General features: G+C 48.6%; 5 protein-coding genes across 5 annotated transcripts; 3 read left to right on the top strand and 2 right to left on the bottom strand.

The window, feature by feature from the left end:
* Nucleotides 1-2,074: 2,074 nt before the first annotated feature.
* PENARI_c001G05722 (uncharacterized protein) lies at nucleotides 2,075-2,833 on the top strand (the record flags this gene model as incomplete). The annotated part of the gene is made up of 1 exon (XM_022626585.1): nucleotides 2,075-2,833. The coding sequence occupies one exon, from the start codon at nucleotides 2,075-2,077 to the stop codon at nucleotides 2,831-2,833; it is 759 nt and encodes a 252-aa protein (XP_022493261.1).
* Nucleotides 2,834-4,232: 1,399 nt separating this feature from the next.
* PENARI_c001G06330 (uncharacterized protein) lies at nucleotides 4,233-5,226 on the bottom strand (the record flags this gene model as incomplete). The annotated part of the gene is made up of 2 exons (XM_022626630.1): nucleotides 4,233-5,003; nucleotides 5,086-5,226. The coding sequence occupies 2 exons, from the start codon at nucleotides 5,224-5,226 to the stop codon at nucleotides 4,233-4,235; spliced, it is 912 nt and encodes a 303-aa protein (XP_022493212.1).
* A 5,257-nt stretch (nucleotides 5,227-10,483) lies between these two features.
* Nucleotides 10,484-12,866, top strand: PENARI_c001G01548 (uncharacterized protein; the record flags this gene model as incomplete). Its single annotated transcript, XM_022626239.1, has 2 exons — nucleotides 10,484-10,884; nucleotides 10,958-12,866. The coding sequence occupies 2 exons, from the start codon at nucleotides 10,484-10,486 to the stop codon at nucleotides 12,864-12,866; spliced, it is 2,310 nt and encodes a 769-aa protein (XP_022493957.1).
* A 514-nt stretch (nucleotides 12,867-13,380) lies between these two features.
* On the top strand, nucleotides 13,381-15,327 carry PENARI_c001G11159 (glutamine--tRNA ligase; the record flags this gene model as incomplete). The annotated part of the gene is made up of 1 exon (XM_022627007.1): nucleotides 13,381-15,327. The coding sequence occupies one exon, from the start codon at nucleotides 13,381-13,383 to the stop codon at nucleotides 15,325-15,327; it is 1,947 nt and encodes a 648-aa protein (XP_022493976.1).
* A 1,521-nt stretch (nucleotides 15,328-16,848) lies between these two features.
* Nucleotides 16,849-18,401, bottom strand: PENARI_c001G08540 (proteasome regulatory particle base subunit RPT5; the record flags this gene model as incomplete). The annotated part of the gene is made up of 3 exons (XM_022626804.1): nucleotides 16,849-17,507; nucleotides 17,560-17,975; nucleotides 18,088-18,401. The coding sequence occupies 3 exons, from the start codon at nucleotides 18,399-18,401 to the stop codon at nucleotides 16,849-16,851; spliced, it is 1,389 nt and encodes a 462-aa protein (XP_022493129.1).
* Nucleotides 18,402-18,637: the final 236 nt, after the last annotated feature.

Here is an 18,637-nt window from a genome sequence, read left to right as displayed (position 1 = left end):
GTCCAAGTCTCTTACCCTGGGCGAGGATCGTGTTTGTAAAATTGTGCCACGGGGTTTCCCGCTTTAGATGCTTGGTCTAAAAGCAACGATTGAATATCTTCCACGTCCATCGCGGGTAAGAACATCTTTTTGACTTGTGAAGAAGCTATGTAGACTGATCTATGTTGTATGTATAAGACGAACTGATTATCGAAACACCTTCCCAGCAAGTATTGGTAGCAAGCCGTCAAAATCTTTGGGCTAGAGCACATAGAATGAACGCGTTGCTTCAACAACGCATGTTGAATCCTGTATTTGACTCCGGCTGACCACTCTTTCTCCTCTAGTTGATATAAAAAAGCGTTGATGACGTCTTCGGGGAATATAGACTTTGTTCCAGGGCAATAATAACTTCAAAAGCGCGGCGGTCGTCTCAATCTTGCGTCTTGTCCAACAGAGATACTAGATAGTCTAGGATCTTCTCTGACTTGCAAAACGGACTTGCAAAATCAAAGACAGCTGAGGAGTACTTTTGCGGGTCACTTGTGACATGATCGACCATGGCTTCAAAAGCCTTGTCTGGCAGGTGGGTCTGGTTTCCAAGCGTGATCATAGCAGATTTTCGGACTTCTTCTTCGGGGTCTTTTGTCACGCTTGCAATTACCCAGGTAAGGACCTATTGTCGTAAGGGAAGGTTGTGAAGGTAGAAGACGGCTTTCACTTGCTACGCCTATCAAACCTAAGGGTGTTAGCCCCCGCTGATATTTGAGTGAATATTCGAATAGGTATTTATATGAGTATTCAAAAGATATATTCTTAAATTAGCAAGGGGAGGAAGGATCAAAGGCGTGCGATAGTAGCCGAAGGAGAAAGATTCTCGTTTAGGACAACAGCAGTTACGGGATTGTTCGAGATTGGTACTTACCATCCAATGTAGTAATAAATTAAAATCCGAGACCGCCCAGGCTGGAGTCCCTGGCCCTCACTAAGGTAGCAGCTAATGATTACGTGTCTTATTGTGCTTATTTCCAAGGTTAATAATACCATCCACTACATTAGGAAACCCGAGAGAAATGCGGCGGCGCGAGAAAAGTACTGTATGAGATTGAAGAGCCCCTCGTTCCCACAGATCCAGTCGGGACTATCGGTCATTAGGGACCTACATTCTATAATCAGATAACATCTCCTGTGCCACGCAAGCCAAAGTGGATGACGTATATAAAACAATCAATTTCGCATACAGACCAAAAGACAAATCTTTACCACCTCCTACTCTCACTACATTACAATGCCACCAACAATTCTCCCAGCAAACTACACCAAAACAACAGCTCCAGAAACCTTCCCCTCACCATCGAACAACAATGTATCTTGGCACACCCTAATCTCCGCCCCGCAAACCAATACAACAGACTTAAGCGCGGGCATAGCAACATGTCCACCTCAAGCAGGCCGGCTCTGTCCGCATCGTCATGAACAAGCAGAGATCTATTATATCCTCGACGGTGAAGGCGATATGACTGTTGACGGGGTTACCACTCGGGTGCAGGCCGGGTGCACTGTTTTTATTCCGCGAAATGCTGAGCATGGGATTGTTAATACGGGTAATGGAGTGCTGAGGTGGTTTTATGTTTTTGCTGTTGGATCTTTTGGGGATATTGTTTATCGGTTTTCGGAGGAGGCGGGGCAGATGGACAAGTTGTGAGATTAACCTGCACTATACGGTACCTGGGCACTGAATCCTCTCGAAATCACGGCAGGTTTAAAGCCGTAGCTTTTCTTCAAGAATCCAACCTCTTTTTTTCTTCTTTTCTCTGGTCGTCAGCCAAGCTAACCAAGCTCTTCTCCTGTGCTGCATGCAGTATTTGCATTACACGTTCCAGCTGCAAGGGGAGAAAAGCATCGCAAACCTGCTCATTACCACTCGTACCCCCTCTTCACAAGGAACTGGCGGCATAACTGGTCATTTAGTTATTATGCATACTCAAAGAAATGATGTTAGAGGGGTATCATTCAACCCAAGAAAATAGCGCACCATGGCTCATATAAGGCTACCTCAAAGCAGCTACTTGAAAGCATACAGCCTCATTTAACTATGTATCGTATATCACCGATCCGATCCCTTAATTTTATTAGAAAAACAACTCATTTCCATTATACAAACTCCGATGCCCCATGCAAGCGCAACTATGCTTCTCGCGCCCCCTGGCCACCGACGAATAACCCGACACCATACGATATACTCGGCACCCAAAGAGGCCAAAAATATCTAAAGGCAAGATACTATGACCTGGTCAAGACCTACCATCCAGACCTGAACATGGCTTCCTCCCGCGGAAGTTTGTCCAAAGAAGAACGAGTAGAGCGGTATCGCCTCGTTGTCGCCGCACACGAGATTCTTTCGGATCCCGAAAAGCGCGCGGCATATGATGTATACGGAATCGGCTGGGGAGCACCGTCTAATTACTCTCACTGGAGTGATACAACGACAGCCCCATTCACAAACAGACGTCGCACTTATAGCTGGGAATATGGTGGCCGCGCATCATCCGAGTTTGATATATGGAGCTTTTTGTCTACGCATAGATATAGCATTCGTCTGGTGGCGGTGATTTTCATTTTTGGCGAGGCTTGCCTCTTCCTGGTTACTTTGTCCAAGGCGGAGGTTGAATTGGAACGGTTGGATATGGAGCTCAGGAAGCTTATGCTTCATCGTCAACAGCGATCGCTTGGTGCACCCTCGAGGATTTTACAGCTGGAGCGCTTCTTCCTAAGGAGAGATCCCTCTGGGATGGGGGCTTATCCTGGAGAGGAGTCTTCTTACCGTGAGATCCTTCCATTGTGTATGCATTGACGTTATTGTAAGGAGTTTTGGATTGTACTTTTTTCCCGCGGTATATGCATGTATAGGGCTCGTGTATTGTTCAATAAGATGGCTACATACCACGGGCGATATTTTAAGGCCTTTGGTATCCTACGATCGTCAATGTGCTCCTTACTGATCAACGATGAGGGGATTTGCGGTCTTTAGAGAATCCCACGCAAAGACGCTCCACCACGCTCGGAAATGTGACCTGGAATAATAACATGGATGGAAACAGCTTGTCTAGACGGATTGTTCAATGATAATTTTTCCTCTGGTGCTCGATATGATCTCATCTATATTTGTAGTATGTAGGTGGGGGCAGGAAACTGAGAGGCAGGTCCGACAACAAAAGACAAGTAAAAGAAAGGTCTCTCCCAAGTATTCTCAAAATGCTCCATGCAAAGTACCGAAATCATAGTATAGTCCAAATCAAGTCATAAACATGGGTTCATCTACGCAGGAAGCCCCGTTCGTTCTCGTGATATCGCCACGTGGGAATTATGGTCATATGGATCGTCTCTTCCAAACATCATTAAGGTGTTTGTTCAGAACCATCGTGAATAGGCAATAAATCCTCCTGGTGGTAGTACGGTTTGCAAAGCACCGAACCTAAGGTAACAATATATTTCAGTCTCTGATATGAAGTCAATCTAGAGACCAGTATGGTATACCTGGGGCAAGTGGGACCATGATCGCCCAAACTTCTCGACAATGACAATTCGCCCCATTGATATGGGTGCAATTGGCGAGCGGGCGCCCGGCTTTGGGTATTCTTTTCATGGGACGATCGAAATGTGCACATTTAGAAGATCGATGGCCTCTTATACATGATTCACTTCCATGTGGTCAGTAATGTCCAAATTGGAAAAGTGAGCTCTTACCAAGACCATTTGTCGCCCTCCAAGTCAAAAGGCATAATTCCAACGGGTTAAACAAAGGTAGTTTTTAAGAAATGGGAAGTCCAATATCCGCTTTCTGGATCTAGTTGCTTGGCGGGGTTGTATAAGATGTAATTTGCGCAAATGTGCTCAAATTGCGCCTGAGTCCAATATCGACTGTGATGCATCATTTTTCCTGTTGTCTTTTTAGCTCATTCAACTGCCAAAAATCCCCTCGGAAGGGGTTTGCATAGAATTGTCGTTCCTAGTTAGAAGCCCTTGCTTGAGATCAAGAGTCAGAATTAACCAATTAGCTAGTCTTGGGCATGTTTGTTCTTCTAGCTGCTATTCGTGCATGAGATTCTTAACACAGTATTGCTAGCCAATATGGCTCTTCCGATAATTTATCGTATGTAGCTCTAACATATCCTATTAAGAATGTATAAAGCCGATATAAAGGATGATGAATGATCCCAGGTAACACTTATGGCGTGCATGCATCTGGGTCTTCAACTTGAAGTGTGCTCCTGCATTGCAGAACGCCTGCCCTCGGCCATGTTCTTGTCTCCAGAACCCTTGACAAGGAGAGAGCTGCTCCTATTAGCCTCCTCATCCCTTTGGATTGCACGGTAATTTGCACTAGGGGGCACTCCATGCTTAGCCACATGGCTCTCAAAATCGTAGTACTCTTTCCCTTTCTGAAGTAGCTCCACAAGGGTGATCACTAGAAGCATCACAGCTGTCGTCTGGCCAAAGTCCCACTCATTCTCATGACTTGTCTTTCCCTCAAGTTTGCCTTGATTTGCCTGTCGAAGAGCAATCGTCATATAGAGGTGCAAGGGGAAGTGGAGCGATGACAGCACCAGAATAGTACGTCTTCTCTTAACTCCAGCAAAAACGCTCGCAAGGACAACAATTATGAGCCAGGCACTGGTGAACCCCACATAGTACTTGTCCGCGGTGGGGTGTGAGTCTGATGGATCTGTGACAAGTGTCGAATAATAGCAACGGCCAGGTTCCTGATGGGGTGCCCATTCATTGAGACGGATACCAAGGAGAATGGTTAGGGCCAGGTACAGTGCGACGAAAATGTAAACGGCTCGATAGCGATTATTAAACCAGCTGATACGGATATTGTGCTCATGATGAAGCTTCATGTCTGGTTCGTCGATTTTAGCGCGGCAGTATCTCCAGCAAACGAGAGCTGCTGTATTCGATACTCCGACAAAGCTGGCGATGTCGAATACGAGATGCAAGTGGTATGTGTCCATGATTGATACCTGCGAGAGGATAGTAGGCGCGTCAGCGGAGCTAACAAGATGATAGAGCACAATATAATTATTGTGCCTATATTCAGCGTACCTGTGCAAACGTAGTGACCAAATATGCTATTCCAAGCGTCGATTGGAAATCAGATCCAACCATTAGGATTTTAGAAACGAAGTCCAAGCGTTTGCGTTCGACCTCGCGCTCGATAGAGCCTTCTGGGTGCGTGATGTCCATATTGCCGTGTTTCGTTAGAAAGAAAACCCATATCGACAGACATAGGGACAAAAGGGCTTGGCCGGCAAATCCTACAATAATCTATCTCCGCTTAGTACAGATAAAATTCCCCTTCCTTGTCAGTGCCTACTCACCCCGTTGCCCACCAGTGTGGCCATTTCCTCTCCCACTAGCTCGCATTCTCCGCCGCCTTCCTCCCTTAACCGCAGATTCATCTTGTTGTGTTGTAATGCAAAAGCTTTGGTACGTGAGGAAAAGTGTTAGTCGCAAGACGCACCGGACTTCGCCCAGCCTCTTTATAGCCAAAGGGCCCGGGCCTGTCTAAGATAGCTTAGCTTTATGGCCCTGAGAAATGGGGCCATTAACTCTTGGCATGAACGAGTCTACTTGGGTTACGGAGTGATGGCGGCCCTACCGATCGCTCTACACATGGGGCTGTACACCGTACAAACACAGATCCTGGCGCAATTACACTTGAAATACACGCGCTGATTGGTGCTGCATCTGCCTTTCCTAAATAGGATTAGGGTTATATGCTGGGGCGCCCTTTCTGTGGCGCAAATTGAGAGACTTGATTCGCAGTTCGGTTTGGCCCCAACGGAGATCAGCGCTACTTTTGCTTGTCTAGTCCTTTGTTTTTGAACTCCTTGCGACCGATATGCTTATTTGAGTGGGTTGAAGATAATAATAGTACAGTTCTCATCCTCTCTTGACCGGTCGAAATTAGCGGCTCGCTATGAGCTCTGTCAGCGCCAAAGCATCACCCGCAGTTAGCGGGGCAGGCCAACGAGTCATACATAAGCTCTGTACACAAGTTGACAGCAGGTTCCTAACTTGGGCCACGCCAACGCATCAGCAGAGTTCGTTTCCAGTGATTTTGAGAATCTCAGCCTCAAAACACGGAGTACGCAACACAGTAATATGACGCATGTTACTTATTTAGTGTAGAATGCCAGAAGGTGACTGGTGTGCGACCGTTCCAGGCTCAAACTGGTCTCGAAGTCCCAGCCAGGCAGCGTGTAATTATATGGCTTATCGAGGTTCTCTTCACCATCGACGGTCTCAGCAAGCATTGACGAGTACCCAGCGTTTTTCGAAACCGTTACTCCATGACCCCACGGTCTCTAGATTCATTATCATTGTCCCGCAGGCAATCTTCATCTTACCTAGTTGACAGGCTCTATCCTGTGAACATTAGACTCCTTGTCTTTACATCAGTACTCTTTAGGTTAGGTGGGGCGTCCAGCTCGCTTAGGTGTCCAGCTCGTATGTGAAATACGTTAGCATCCAAAGGGTGGTGTCTCTATCAATCCCCTACAAGAAAATACAACGTCAGAAATTCTTCTACCAGTCTCCAGTTTATGTCAGACTGGTCACTATTCTTTAGATGGCGTATCCAGTATCAACATGCGTATCGAAGTTCAGGTGGAAAAATTGAAAACACGGCATTGCTCAAAAGAAATCAAAAGACTCTAAAGAACTGCTGGACTCGGTAATCGGGACACCATAGGGGCCGTAGGGGCATACTACATCTGACAGATCAAGCGACTTATCAGGCGCCCGAATACTAGTACATGGCTTGATTCAGCCACGTAGCGATCGCGGGGATCCCCCACCGCACATAACAATTCGGTTACTCTATAAGTACTAGTGCATATTGAGAGCAGAACCGGCGTAGATCCTGGCCGAACATCTTATCAGCCTAGGAGCGACTAACAGAATGGTGATGGGACCGGACATGATCACTGAGTCTGAGCCCGTGCTGACGTCTATTCCGTGATCCTGACCCCACCCGGCAGACTTTATCCTGTTTATATAGGTGCATATTGGCAAGATTCTAACAGAAATTTGCGCATTCATGCATTGAACCACATCTTTGCCACCCGTACTGAAGGATCGTATGCAGCATTCAAATAGAGCCTCCATGGACTGAAAATAATATGCGACGCGTTGCATTCCAAATAAAATGCCATAGGACACTCGCTATCATGATTAAATGCCCTTATTACCTTAACCATGGTAAAGGCTCCATAAATCAGAGACCCAGTAGGGAACAAGGTTAAACTGCCGGGAACCCAAGGCTAAGATTATATGCCTTTCTTTTCTATTTTTCGACGCTTGTTCCTTTGGCTATACATCTAATCAGTGGGACCGCAACAGTGGAGCCTATCATAATTACGACGAGAATGGTAAGCCCCAAAAAGATGACCTGAAAAGTGCATCTATAGAGCAAATTTGTTCTGCTAAGCGTGTAGATGTTCCAGGTGCATCTAGAATGCGAGATGTATACATTCGTACGCAGCGTAGGGTAAAATTCCCTTAGTGCTAGATGGCCAGGTATATAGCCCAGATGTACACAGAGGCTATCCACAGGAGACTTGCTAACTTAAGAAGTGTCCAACGTGCGAAGCGTGCCGTTTTAGGACTGCTGCGGAGAACACAATAATAAGGACGATAATGTATCACATAGCAATATTTCCATGGTGTCAAGCAGCCAAGTATGTAGGGCGAGTTCTGCTAGCCTAGGGTGGTTTACCTCATTCCTGATATCTGAGATATATGCGGTGGTAGTAAGGGAAGCGGGCGTATCCCTTGCTAGGGATATTAGGGTTTGTCCTCACGGCGAACACTAAAACATTCATTCAGATAGTATCAAAATGTCGCTAGAAGTTAGGTATATTCCAGTAGGAGGAAGATATGAAAAAGAACAAAAAAAAGAAATTTGAGGGTAACCCGTCTCGATCAGATAACCTTGTGAACTGGAGTCACACGCGCTGCCAATTGCGCCATACCCCCGAATTGGTGAAAGGAAATGCCCCACCAAACCCTATAACCATTCCTCCCAACGGCCACTTTAGGAGATGATTGTTGGATACTTCTAAATCAATATAACGATAAGTTATTACACTAGTCCTAACGTAAGACAGAATAAATGTATTGTTTATAACTTTATTGCAGCCCAATGATAATTAGCTGGATTAAATTTGATGCGTGGAGATACATATATGCACTTTTGTGTAATGACGTGTGCTGTTATATATAAAGGCATCTAGATCAATGTATCAAAGTAGTGTATCAAGGGATTATAAAGGCCTTTGCACCTAGAATCCGAGCACAGAGAACATACACATGACCATAGCTATCAGTGCTTTCTTTACATCGACGTGCTTGTTTCCTCACACGCGACCGGAATTTGAGACCACATGCGGCGAGTAGAGAAGTTACATGAGAGTGTAGGCAGTGGATTATACTCTACCTATAGTATATAAACTAGACGAAAGCCTAATAAATAAACAAAGAATGGATAGAGGCAAAGGGTTTGTTTTGAGTGTCGAGGCTGCATGACTCCCTCCTGATTAGCCCATTCCATACAGCCTTTTTTTTTTTTTTCAATTCCAAGCGCTTTCCAATCCCTTGAGATTCATATCCCATTAATGTAGCCAGACATATCTCATGCACTCATTAGAAATGGGGTGTTGTACGTCGCTCTGCCAGTGTGCACCCCTGTGCTACTGTACATGTATCTGCATGCATGAGTAAGTACATCAACCTCAGGGGTTGGAAATCAATAAGCATGAATAAAAGCATGACAATCAAAACCGAACCAGTTGCAGCCACCCACTTCATATCTACAGTGTTACGGCCCCCACCGTAAGATCTACTTAAATCCACGAGCAATAGACAAAAGATCAAACGTCAAAGTTTGGAGCAGCGCTCCATCCAAAACAAGCATGTCTAGGGATGGTATCAACACGGGACACATCCGAACCCAAACCAACCCACAACATACCATAAATAGCATCCAACCTTAGGCCGATCTGTGTTATCTGCATCTGCATGCAAGACCATCGATTCAGCCAAACCCTGTACATCACATACATACACTGGAGAGCAAATGACAGCAGTCCGGTGGATTCAATTAGGCGAATGTATTCCAAATTCCACAATCACGCACCCCGAGGGAGTGGCACACTCCCCATCGCTCGCCAGATCCAATGGTGCAATTGGTCCTAACGGGGAGCTCTATGGAGCTAATCTCCACCGAGATCGGGTTTCAGCTCTGATTCTTTCCCACACTCTCGGAGCTTTATCTGCATGTATATGTAAAAGGGAATATAGCGCCGAGCTTTTGTTCCCGAGTTTCTCGTGTCTTTCCGTAGATACAGTAATGAGCTACATGCATTGTGTTGCTCACTACCCCTATTTGGATGGTGTGGAGGAAAGTTTCCGAGGAGTGGTAAAGTATGGCTACGCAGATCCCGATCGATCTCGGGAGATTAGTGCTAAGGTTCTGAATTGACTAGTTTTTGTGGTTTATCATTTAATAAATGCCATTAGTGTACCATACATTGAGGTTATGACATGGAATGACGACCTTAGTGTACTCCGCGTATATGTACCCCGTAATGCTATGCAGAGTATGAAGTTTAGAATGGTTGGGCCAATTGCCTTTTTGGATGGCTTGCATAGTGCGCTTGGGCCCCGGTTCGTATCACCCTCGGGTATATCAAGCCAGGCAGACAGCTCTACACTCGGGCTTGTACAGATTAGGGCCGCAAAAAGAGTGTCTACAGTATGCTCGGACCCTTGGGGACAACATGAAACACTCCAAGGTCTGTGATATAGTACTAAATTCGTAACGTAAAGACCAAAAGCAAAGAAAAGAAGAAAGAAAAGGGGTAAGCCGCCCTATGACCCACAATATTAAGCCCGAACAGGTGATAGTGCAGGTTTAACCCTCAGACCTTGACGCCGCCATATGCCACCTGTTATATTAATATTTTATATGTTAGACGTCTGGATAGATCAGGAACAATGGTGTATATCCCTCGCATAGATGTGAGTTGACCGTAAACTTATGTAGACTCTACACACGTATGAACTCGGATGTTCGGATGTGATCAACCCCTGAACCGCCCCCTGTCAAGCCGTCTCCGCTGTACATGCACGGCTCAGCAACTCCTGATGTGGGGGGCGATCTGCCTTTCCTTAAAATCCGTAAAGAAGAGAGAAAAACGTGGCGTCCCTGGGATACTAAGCCAAGCGTTTGGTTCAACGGGCTTCGTACTCCGCTCGTTTTGATATTCCTCTCTATCCTACTCCTTCACATCCTTGCCTTGAGTGCTCTGGACTATACTTCATCACGCCAGTTACGCCATCCCGCATCCCTACATTCCCGACATCCCTCCTCTTTATTGGCAATTAACTTTGCTTTTCCCCGTGCCACGCATCGCTCCGATGCTAGAGCACATTCACAATGAGTGTTGTCGCTACTAGACCGGAGAACCCTGGGTTCTACAGCTCAATCCCTGAGGACCATGTTGCCGTCTACACTGCGCCTGTCCAACCAATTGCCTCGCGAACGTCGTCCGTATCCTCTTATAGAACCAACTACAGCGCCTCAACCGCGCCGACCACATACTCCCCCTCCTCGCCCGCGTCGTCCTGTCGCCAGTTCGACTCCCAGGGCTCTATTCCCAAGATCACAGAGCCCATTCAACGTCGTATACCCCAGGAGGTTTACGAGGTAGTGATTCACCATCTGGAGGAATTGCACAAAGGCCAGCACCAGGCAGGATGCACGACGTGTTTCCAACGCGATCTTCATGCCTTGTCCTTGACGTGTCGGTCTTGGGAAAAGGCCGTCAGAGCGCCTCTGTGAGTACCAATCTGGCCCGTCCCAATTGCAGGGTTTTGCAGGAATATGTCCGATTTGCTAACCATGCCATAGTTATCACCATATTCACATTGTTGGAAATGACTCCCCGGCCCAATTGAAAAAATACCGTCTGAAGCGCGGAAGTCGCCTGAAACTCCTGAGACGAACCCTGCGCGAACGAAAGTTGTTGGCCAATCTTGTTTATGAATTGCGCGTGCCACAGTTGGACCTGCTCTTTACCACCACAAAACAAAGTACCCAATGGCAGGAATACCGCGACCTCGTTGCATCGGTGGTTATGGTTTGCCCGAACTTGGAACGTCTCTTGGGCTTGTCTATCCCCTATCACCACGAATTCGACCGTCTGACCCATGCTCTGTCGACTCGCAAGAAACTAAAAGAACACACTTGGGTTCTGGGCGAGGCTGCGGAAGTATCAGAGGTGTCTCCTCGCGACGACTTCTGTCCTGGAAGTCTGGGTCCTTCGCAGATGTTTGAATTCCTGAACTACCACACTTCTTGGTCAAGCTTGGAGACACTGATGCTTTATGGGTTGAACGGCAATGGCGCGTTAGAGCCTAGCATCTTCCTACGAATGTTTGACCTTCTCCCCTCCCTGCGAAACCTGTGCATCTCCTCTTTCAACGAGGACGCCTTTGCGGATAGCACCTTGCTGTGCCTACCGCCATTGGAGTCCCTGCGACTAGAGAACCTGCCCGGCATCACAGACGCCGGTCTCACACAATATACGTCGCGTTCCGAGTCAGCTTCCCTCAAGACTTTTGTTCTGGTGGAGCAGAACATCGAGTCCCTCCTTGTCATTTCCAAGATTCTTTCATCACTACGACAGCTCGAACGATTCAAGATCGTCCAGACCGAAAAATGCCCAACTTTACCAAACGAAGACATGATCTTCCAGCCTATCCTTGCCTCGTCGACTTTGAAATACCTTCACTGGGATGTGGCGTGCCCGGACCCAGGCACAGCTCTCACTCAACTTGATACCCTTCCCTTCCAGAAATCCACCAAAACCTCCAATACCCCTAACTCTCATCTTGCCCAAAGCATTCTCTCCGCCGGATTCCCAGAATTGGAATCCCTCCGCGCCCCTAATGACGTGGAACCCCCTGGCGCGCTCCAGGCTGCCTGCCGGCCCATCTTAAAGGGACAGGCTTTGCTCCGACCAGACCGATACAGTCTCCCTCGCAGCTCACATGGGTCTGTCAATACTCGGCCGCTCGCTCTGCCAGCCGGTAACAACCTAACCTCTGCTCGGATCCGCGCCCAAACATTCATTGACATGGCGGCGAAAGATACAGAGGCAGGGATGCTAGTGCTGATCCAGGATTACTCGGACGGCTTTGTGCCCGACAATGCGCAGGCCACCCAATTTGAGGACGAGCCCGAGCAAGAAATGGACGATTACGGCATCTGGGCCGCCTGCGAGCGATACAAACACCAGGAAAACAACCACGAGGGACCAAAGACAGTGTATGAGTTCCACATGCCAGCCTTCATGGGCCGCAGCGGCGTTAGAGATCCCGCAACCGGTGCCTCAATTCCTCACTTCATCCTCCGCCCCGACATCACGGGCCAGGAGGCTGACGGTGGTTTGATTGGGTGGAAGCAACTTCTCGCATCGAACCAGTCCCTCTCATACGCCGCCGGGGTAGGCGTCAATTGCTTCGAGAAGGGCCCAAGTCCTCCCATCCCACCCCTTGAAGAGGTTGCCTCGCCTTCCTCTAGCACATCCCGCTTCGGCTGGGGCAGCTTGAGTGGTCGGTCGGTTATGGGTACCTCTCCTTCGACGCCTATCACTCCGATCACACCTATGAGCAGTATGTCTAGCCAGGCATTGCCATGGGAAAAGGATACCTGCACCGGTTCCTGGAACCACAAAACGGGCCGAGAGTGGTGGTTCCATATGGAACGTGATCGTCCGAGCAATACCGAGCTCATTGATATCAAGCAACTTTTCTGATTTGCTTTTTACTCCTCTTCTTCCCTCTTTTCGATTTCTTGTCAATACTTTCATACGTTATATACCCCGCACTTGTTCGATCTCTTTTTTCTACCCCAGTCTCTTTCTTCTATTTGGGTACTTTCTTATTGTACATGTTTATGATACATGCGCTGTGTCAGATGTTGGGGCGTTGCATAATGGTTCATCCGCATGACACGGATCTATTGGTTTTTATCTCATTTGGTCTGTATCGTCATTCCAGTGGAGGGTTAATAGGCCGCATTTGTGTTTTCTGTTTGAGTCTGTGACTCTCTGTATCATATTGTACAGCAATAATTAAATGTAACGTTATAGCTTCATATGCATAACTCGATCTATCAAATTGGACTAAATTGGAACTATAAATACTCACGTGCCCAATGACTCATCCGGGGCAGAATCGGACCGATAAGTGGGACTGATAAGCATATACAAAGAGCCCCTCGTTGAGAAAAAATATCCCCCACATTTGTCCCTACACTCATTCGTCGCAATGGATCCCGGAAAGCCTGTTGATCTGCCCGAGAGGCCCAAGGAGGCCACTGAGCCCACAGATCCGAACAAGAAGTCCAAGAGCCAGCTCAAGAAGGAGGCGAAGGAGCAGGCCAAGAAGGACCGCAAGGATCAGCCCAAGCCTGTCAAGGAGAAGGCCCCCAAGGCTCCCAAGGCCAATGCAAAGGAGCCTGCTGCTCCCCGGGACCCTGATGCTATGTTCAAGGTCGGTTTCCTGCAGGACGTCTACCAGGAAAAGCCGCTCTCCGAGACTGTCCCCAAGATCCGCACGCGATTCCCGCCCGAGCCCAACGGATTCCTCCACATTGGTCACAGCAAGGCTATTGCCATTAACTTTGGATTCGCCAAGTACCACGGCGGCGAGTGTATCCTGCGCTTTGACGACACCAACCCAGAAGGCGAGGAGGAGCGCTACTACAATGCTATCCGTGATATCGTGAGCTGGCTGGGATTCAAACCTGTGCGTGAAACCTGCGCCAGTGACAACTTCGACCGTCTCTATGAGCTTGCCGAGGACCTCATCAAGCGTGATGGCGCATACATCTGCCACTGCACTAAGGCCGAGATCAAGGTCCAGCGTGGAGAGGGAGAGGGCGGCCAGCGCGGCGGAGAACGCTTCGCTTGCAGTCACCGCACCCGTCCCATTGAAGAGTCCATGACTGAGTTCCGTGCTATGCGCGATGGCAAGTACAAGGCCGGTGAAGCTGCTTTGCGCATGAAGCAGGATCTCACAGACCCTAACCCCCAGATGTGGGATCTGTTTGCCTGGCGTATCATGGACAGCGAGGAGAAGCAGCACCACCGCACTGGTGGCAAGTGGAAGATCTACCCCACCTACGACTTTGCCCACTGTCTGTGTGATAGCATTGAGGAGATCTCGCACTCTCTCTGCACGACTGAATTCGAGCTTTCCCGCGTCTCGTACGATTGGCTCTGCGATAAGCTGGAGGTCTACCGTCCCAACCAGCGCGAATATGGCCGTCTGAACATTACCGGCACAGTCCTCTCCAAGCGCAAGATTATCCAGCTTGTCAAGGAGGGCCACGTCCGTGACTGGGACGATCCCCGCCTGTACACCCTCATCGCCCTCCGCCGCCGCGGTGTTCCCCCCGGCGCCATCCTCTCCTTTGTCAACGAACTCGGCGTAACAAAGAACACAACCAACGTCCAAGTCGCCAAGTTCGAGCAGGCCATTCGCCAGTACCTGGAGACCACGGTGCCCCGTCTAATGGTCGTCCTCGAGCCATTGAAGGTCATCATCGACGACCTCCCCGACGGCCACGTCGAGCTAGTCGACTCCCCCTTCTCCCCTAAGGACCCCTCCTTCGGTACCCACAATATCCCCTTCACAAAGACAATCTACATCGAGCGCTCCGACTTCCGCGCCGTCGACTCGCCGGACTACTTCCGCCTCGCCCCCGGCAAGACAGTCGGTCTCCTCAAAGCCCCCTACCCAATCACCGCGACCTCCTTCGAGACCGACCCAGCAACAGGCGAGGTCACAGTCGTCCACGCCAAATACGAGAAACCCGCCGAAGGCGAAACCGCCAAGAAGCCCAAGTCCTTCATCCACTGGGTCGGCGAGTCCGCCGAACACAACAGCCCTATCCGCGCTGAAGTCCGCGCGTTCAACTCGCTTTTCAAGTCTGAGGATCCATCTGCGCACCCTAAGGGTTTCCTTGCTGATATCAACCCCGATTCTGAGGAGATCTATAAGGATGCCATGGTTGAGACTGGTATCGTGGATATTTCCAAGTCTGCGCCTTGGCCCAAGGCTGCCGCCGAGGACGATGTCGAGAACAACAAGCACTGTGTCCGATTCCAGGCTATGCGTAACTTCTACGTCTGTGTTGATCGTGAATCGACTCCTGAGAAGCTTGTGCTTAATCGCATTGTTACGCTTAAGGATACCCAGGGTAAGAATTAGATTTGTTGGGCTTCCTTATCTCGCTGGAATTGCCTGTTCTTTGAATGTGCCTCTGGCTTTTGTCTTTTAAATATCATGTTGTGGTGTGAGTGGGAGTGTGTTTCGGGGGTGACTATGGTTGTTATGGATTTATGACACTTGCATTTTGTTTCAGCTTATAGGTTTTCAAATATGAAAAACATATCATATACATATGCACAAAGCTCAGAAAGAAGAAGATCGTGATAGTATTTGATCTGGCCACGGACGTTGTCATGTTCAACTCCTCCGCGAACGATGTCTCGTGTGATCGGGTTCGCATGGCATACCAGGTGGAATCTCTCTAGGTTCTTCATGTCCACGTTCTAGATTTGGTTTCTGTCAGCTGGTGTGATGATCGGCCGCAATACACCAGTCTGTGAACGCTGTCGGGTATAGTTCGTGTGGGATATCGAACAAGGACTGGCTGACTGAGATCTCTCGATCTCATGTAGTGATCAACTGAAGCAACCAGATGCAAAGCCTCGATATGCCGTTGGCTGGCATCACGATGTACCTAGCGTAAGAAGGTTGTTGCCTTCTGCCGGTCAATTAACATTCATCTCCGGTGTAGAGGAGCATGAGGGCACTTTGTCAACCAGTCGTATCCATGACCGATCAGAAGCGAATTTATCCTTGTGGGAAAGCCTGCATCTTTTTGGTGAGAAGCTTGAACGTAAACATGCTTAGAGGTCTATTTACCTTTCGGCTCATTTAGAAAAGTGAAGTGACTATCCTTTTTCCTTGTTACGTTGAGGGTGGTCATGAGGCTGGTACAAAGTCTGGGCACGTATGAGAAATGCGTACTTATAAAGTGAGTGTCACTTACCAATTCAAAAGGCAGAGAATGCTTCGGAGGAACGCAACACCCCTTCAGTTTGAGAGCAACGAAATTGTGGTCAAATTTAGCAAGAGAAGCATGCAAGTTGCTACATCCCTTCCAGCGATAGTCGTGCAATTCCTGCACCTTTCTAGTCATTGCCAGGACACCCACACGCGAGTGTCTTTCGTTTGGCAGTTGGGTAAGCGCATGTAACAAGGATGACAACCGGACTTTCGCTTGAAGCACTGGCCAGGTAGCTCTGACACCTGCCGGTTCTGAAGCGGACCTTTGACATACTCATGACCAGAAACAGGGTCTCGGTCCCCAGTCAGAGCATGAAATGTGTGGCCCATTGTCTGCAATGCATACATCTAAAAATGTATGCCAGGCTAGACATCAGCATTGGGATTCTCTCGGTCGATATGGGTTCGGTCAGCTTGTGAATATTGATAGTTTATGACAACATTGGTCTAGACTAGAGGCTGGCGGAAGTGTTGTATTTAGAAGTCCATAGAATATAGTTCATTGGGGTATGACATGGCATTATGCATGGCGAATTACCGACCTCATCAAGCCGAGGAGCATACATATATGACACGACACAAAAGAAACGAGAAATCAAGTAGAGAGAAAGGCAGGCACAAGAGGACATCAAAGAGCACACTGCTGTCTAGTCTAATCTAAACATAGATGCCCATGTTGGTATCCTTCTTCTTAGCCTGGACCTCAGCAATGGCATCGACATAGTTCTCATGCCCGATCTTGCTAAGACCCTTCCTCAGGGCAATCATACCAGCCTCAACACAAACAGCCTTGAGTTGGGCACCACCGAACTCGTCCGTGCTGCGAGCTAACTCGGCCCAGTTGACGCTGTCCTCAACGGACATCTTGCGAGAGTGAATTTGCAGGATGTTGGCACGGGCTTCCTCGTTGGGCAGGGGGAATTCGATCTTACGGTCCAGGCGACCGGAACGAAGGAGGGCAGGGTCCAGGACGTCGACACGGTTGGTTGCTGCTAGGACCTTGATGCGGTCGTCGGAGGCGAAGCCGTCCAGCTGGTTCAGGAGTTCCAGCATGGTACGCTGCACTTCACGGTCACCGGATTTCTCAGAGTCGAATCGCTTGGTTCCCACGGCGTCCAGTTCGTCAATGAAGATGATCGAAGGGGCCTTCTCCTTGGCTAGGGCGAAGCAGTCGCGAACAAGCTTGGCTCCGTCTCCGATGAACATCTGCACCAGTTGGGGACCTGCGAGCTTGAGGAATGTGGCGTTTGTCTCGGCGGCACAGGCTCGGGCGAGGAGGGTTTTACCGGTACCTGGGGGTCCGTACATGAGAGCACCTGGATATATGGTTAGCATTAAATGAATAAACTGCAACAGAGGATAACACACCCTTAGGGGCTTTGATGCCAATTTTCTTAAAGCGCTCTGCCTCCTTCATCGGCCATACGATAGCTTCCACGATTTCTTCGATCTGCTTATCAAGACCACCGATATCCGTGTACTTCTCCGTAGGCTTCTCGTCAACCTCCATTGCCTTAACGCGGTTGTCATACTCAGCCGGTAGTGTGTCCAGGATGAGATATGAATCCTTGTTGACACCAATGAGATCACCGGGTTTGAGCTTTTCGTGGTCGACGAGACCGATGAGGGGAAGGAAGATAGTCTGGCGAGTGGAGGTCTTGATGACGGCGGATTTGCCTACGCGGGTGGCATCCAGGTCGATATTGGCCCCTTCCTCTGCTGCCTCTGCCTCCACATCGAGATCCAATAGCTCAACGACGTTTCCAACAAGGTATGGTAGTTGTCTATATAAGAGATGAACAAGTCAGTAAAGAAAAAAGGAAATGAGGTTTCGCAGGTTCCGTTACGAAGCTTCGCGAGCCCGCGGAACCGCAAAGAAGACATTCGACACCGCACCTGTTGTTCTCAATCTTCTCTTGATTATCCTTAACCTTCTCTCTCATTGTGCTCTGCTCGTGTGTCAAACGCTGGAATTCGCTTTTCATGATGCGCATCTCGTTCTCCAGCATCCGCCGCCGCTTGACAATGTCTGCCGTGCTTGAAGTCAAGATCTCCTCATCCAGCAGCTCTTCTTCATCGTCCTTCTTGTCGGCATCTCCCATCTCGGCATCGCCGTCGCCTTCGGGCTTCTGACCATCGCCATCGTTCTGGTCTTGCTTCTTGTCTCTCTGATCGCGCTCAAGGTCGTCGAGGTCCTCAAGAGTCGACATGGTGGGATCGAGAAAATGGGAATTGTAGAATCAGAAGAGATAAAAGACCCGAAATGCAGAGATGGCAGGTCAATAAATTGGAAAGGGATGGGGAGAGATGAGGAACGGAGGTTGCTAGAAGGAAGAGCTGTCGGTGACAGAGCTCCGTTCAACGTCAGCGCCGGGCGTCACGTGATGACCACAGTGTTTATAATCATGGAAGGAGTTGACTTTCCTGACTTATTTATAGCAGAATG

The sequence above is a fragment of the Penicillium arizonense genome (assembly GCF_001773325.1).
Source record: "Penicillium arizonense strain CBS 141311 chromosome Unknown PENARI_contig001, whole genome shotgun sequence".
Classification (NCBI taxonomy): domain Eukaryota; kingdom Fungi; phylum Ascomycota; class Eurotiomycetes; order Eurotiales; family Aspergillaceae; genus Penicillium; species Penicillium arizonense.
This window is presented reverse-complemented; position numbering and strand designations above follow the sequence as displayed.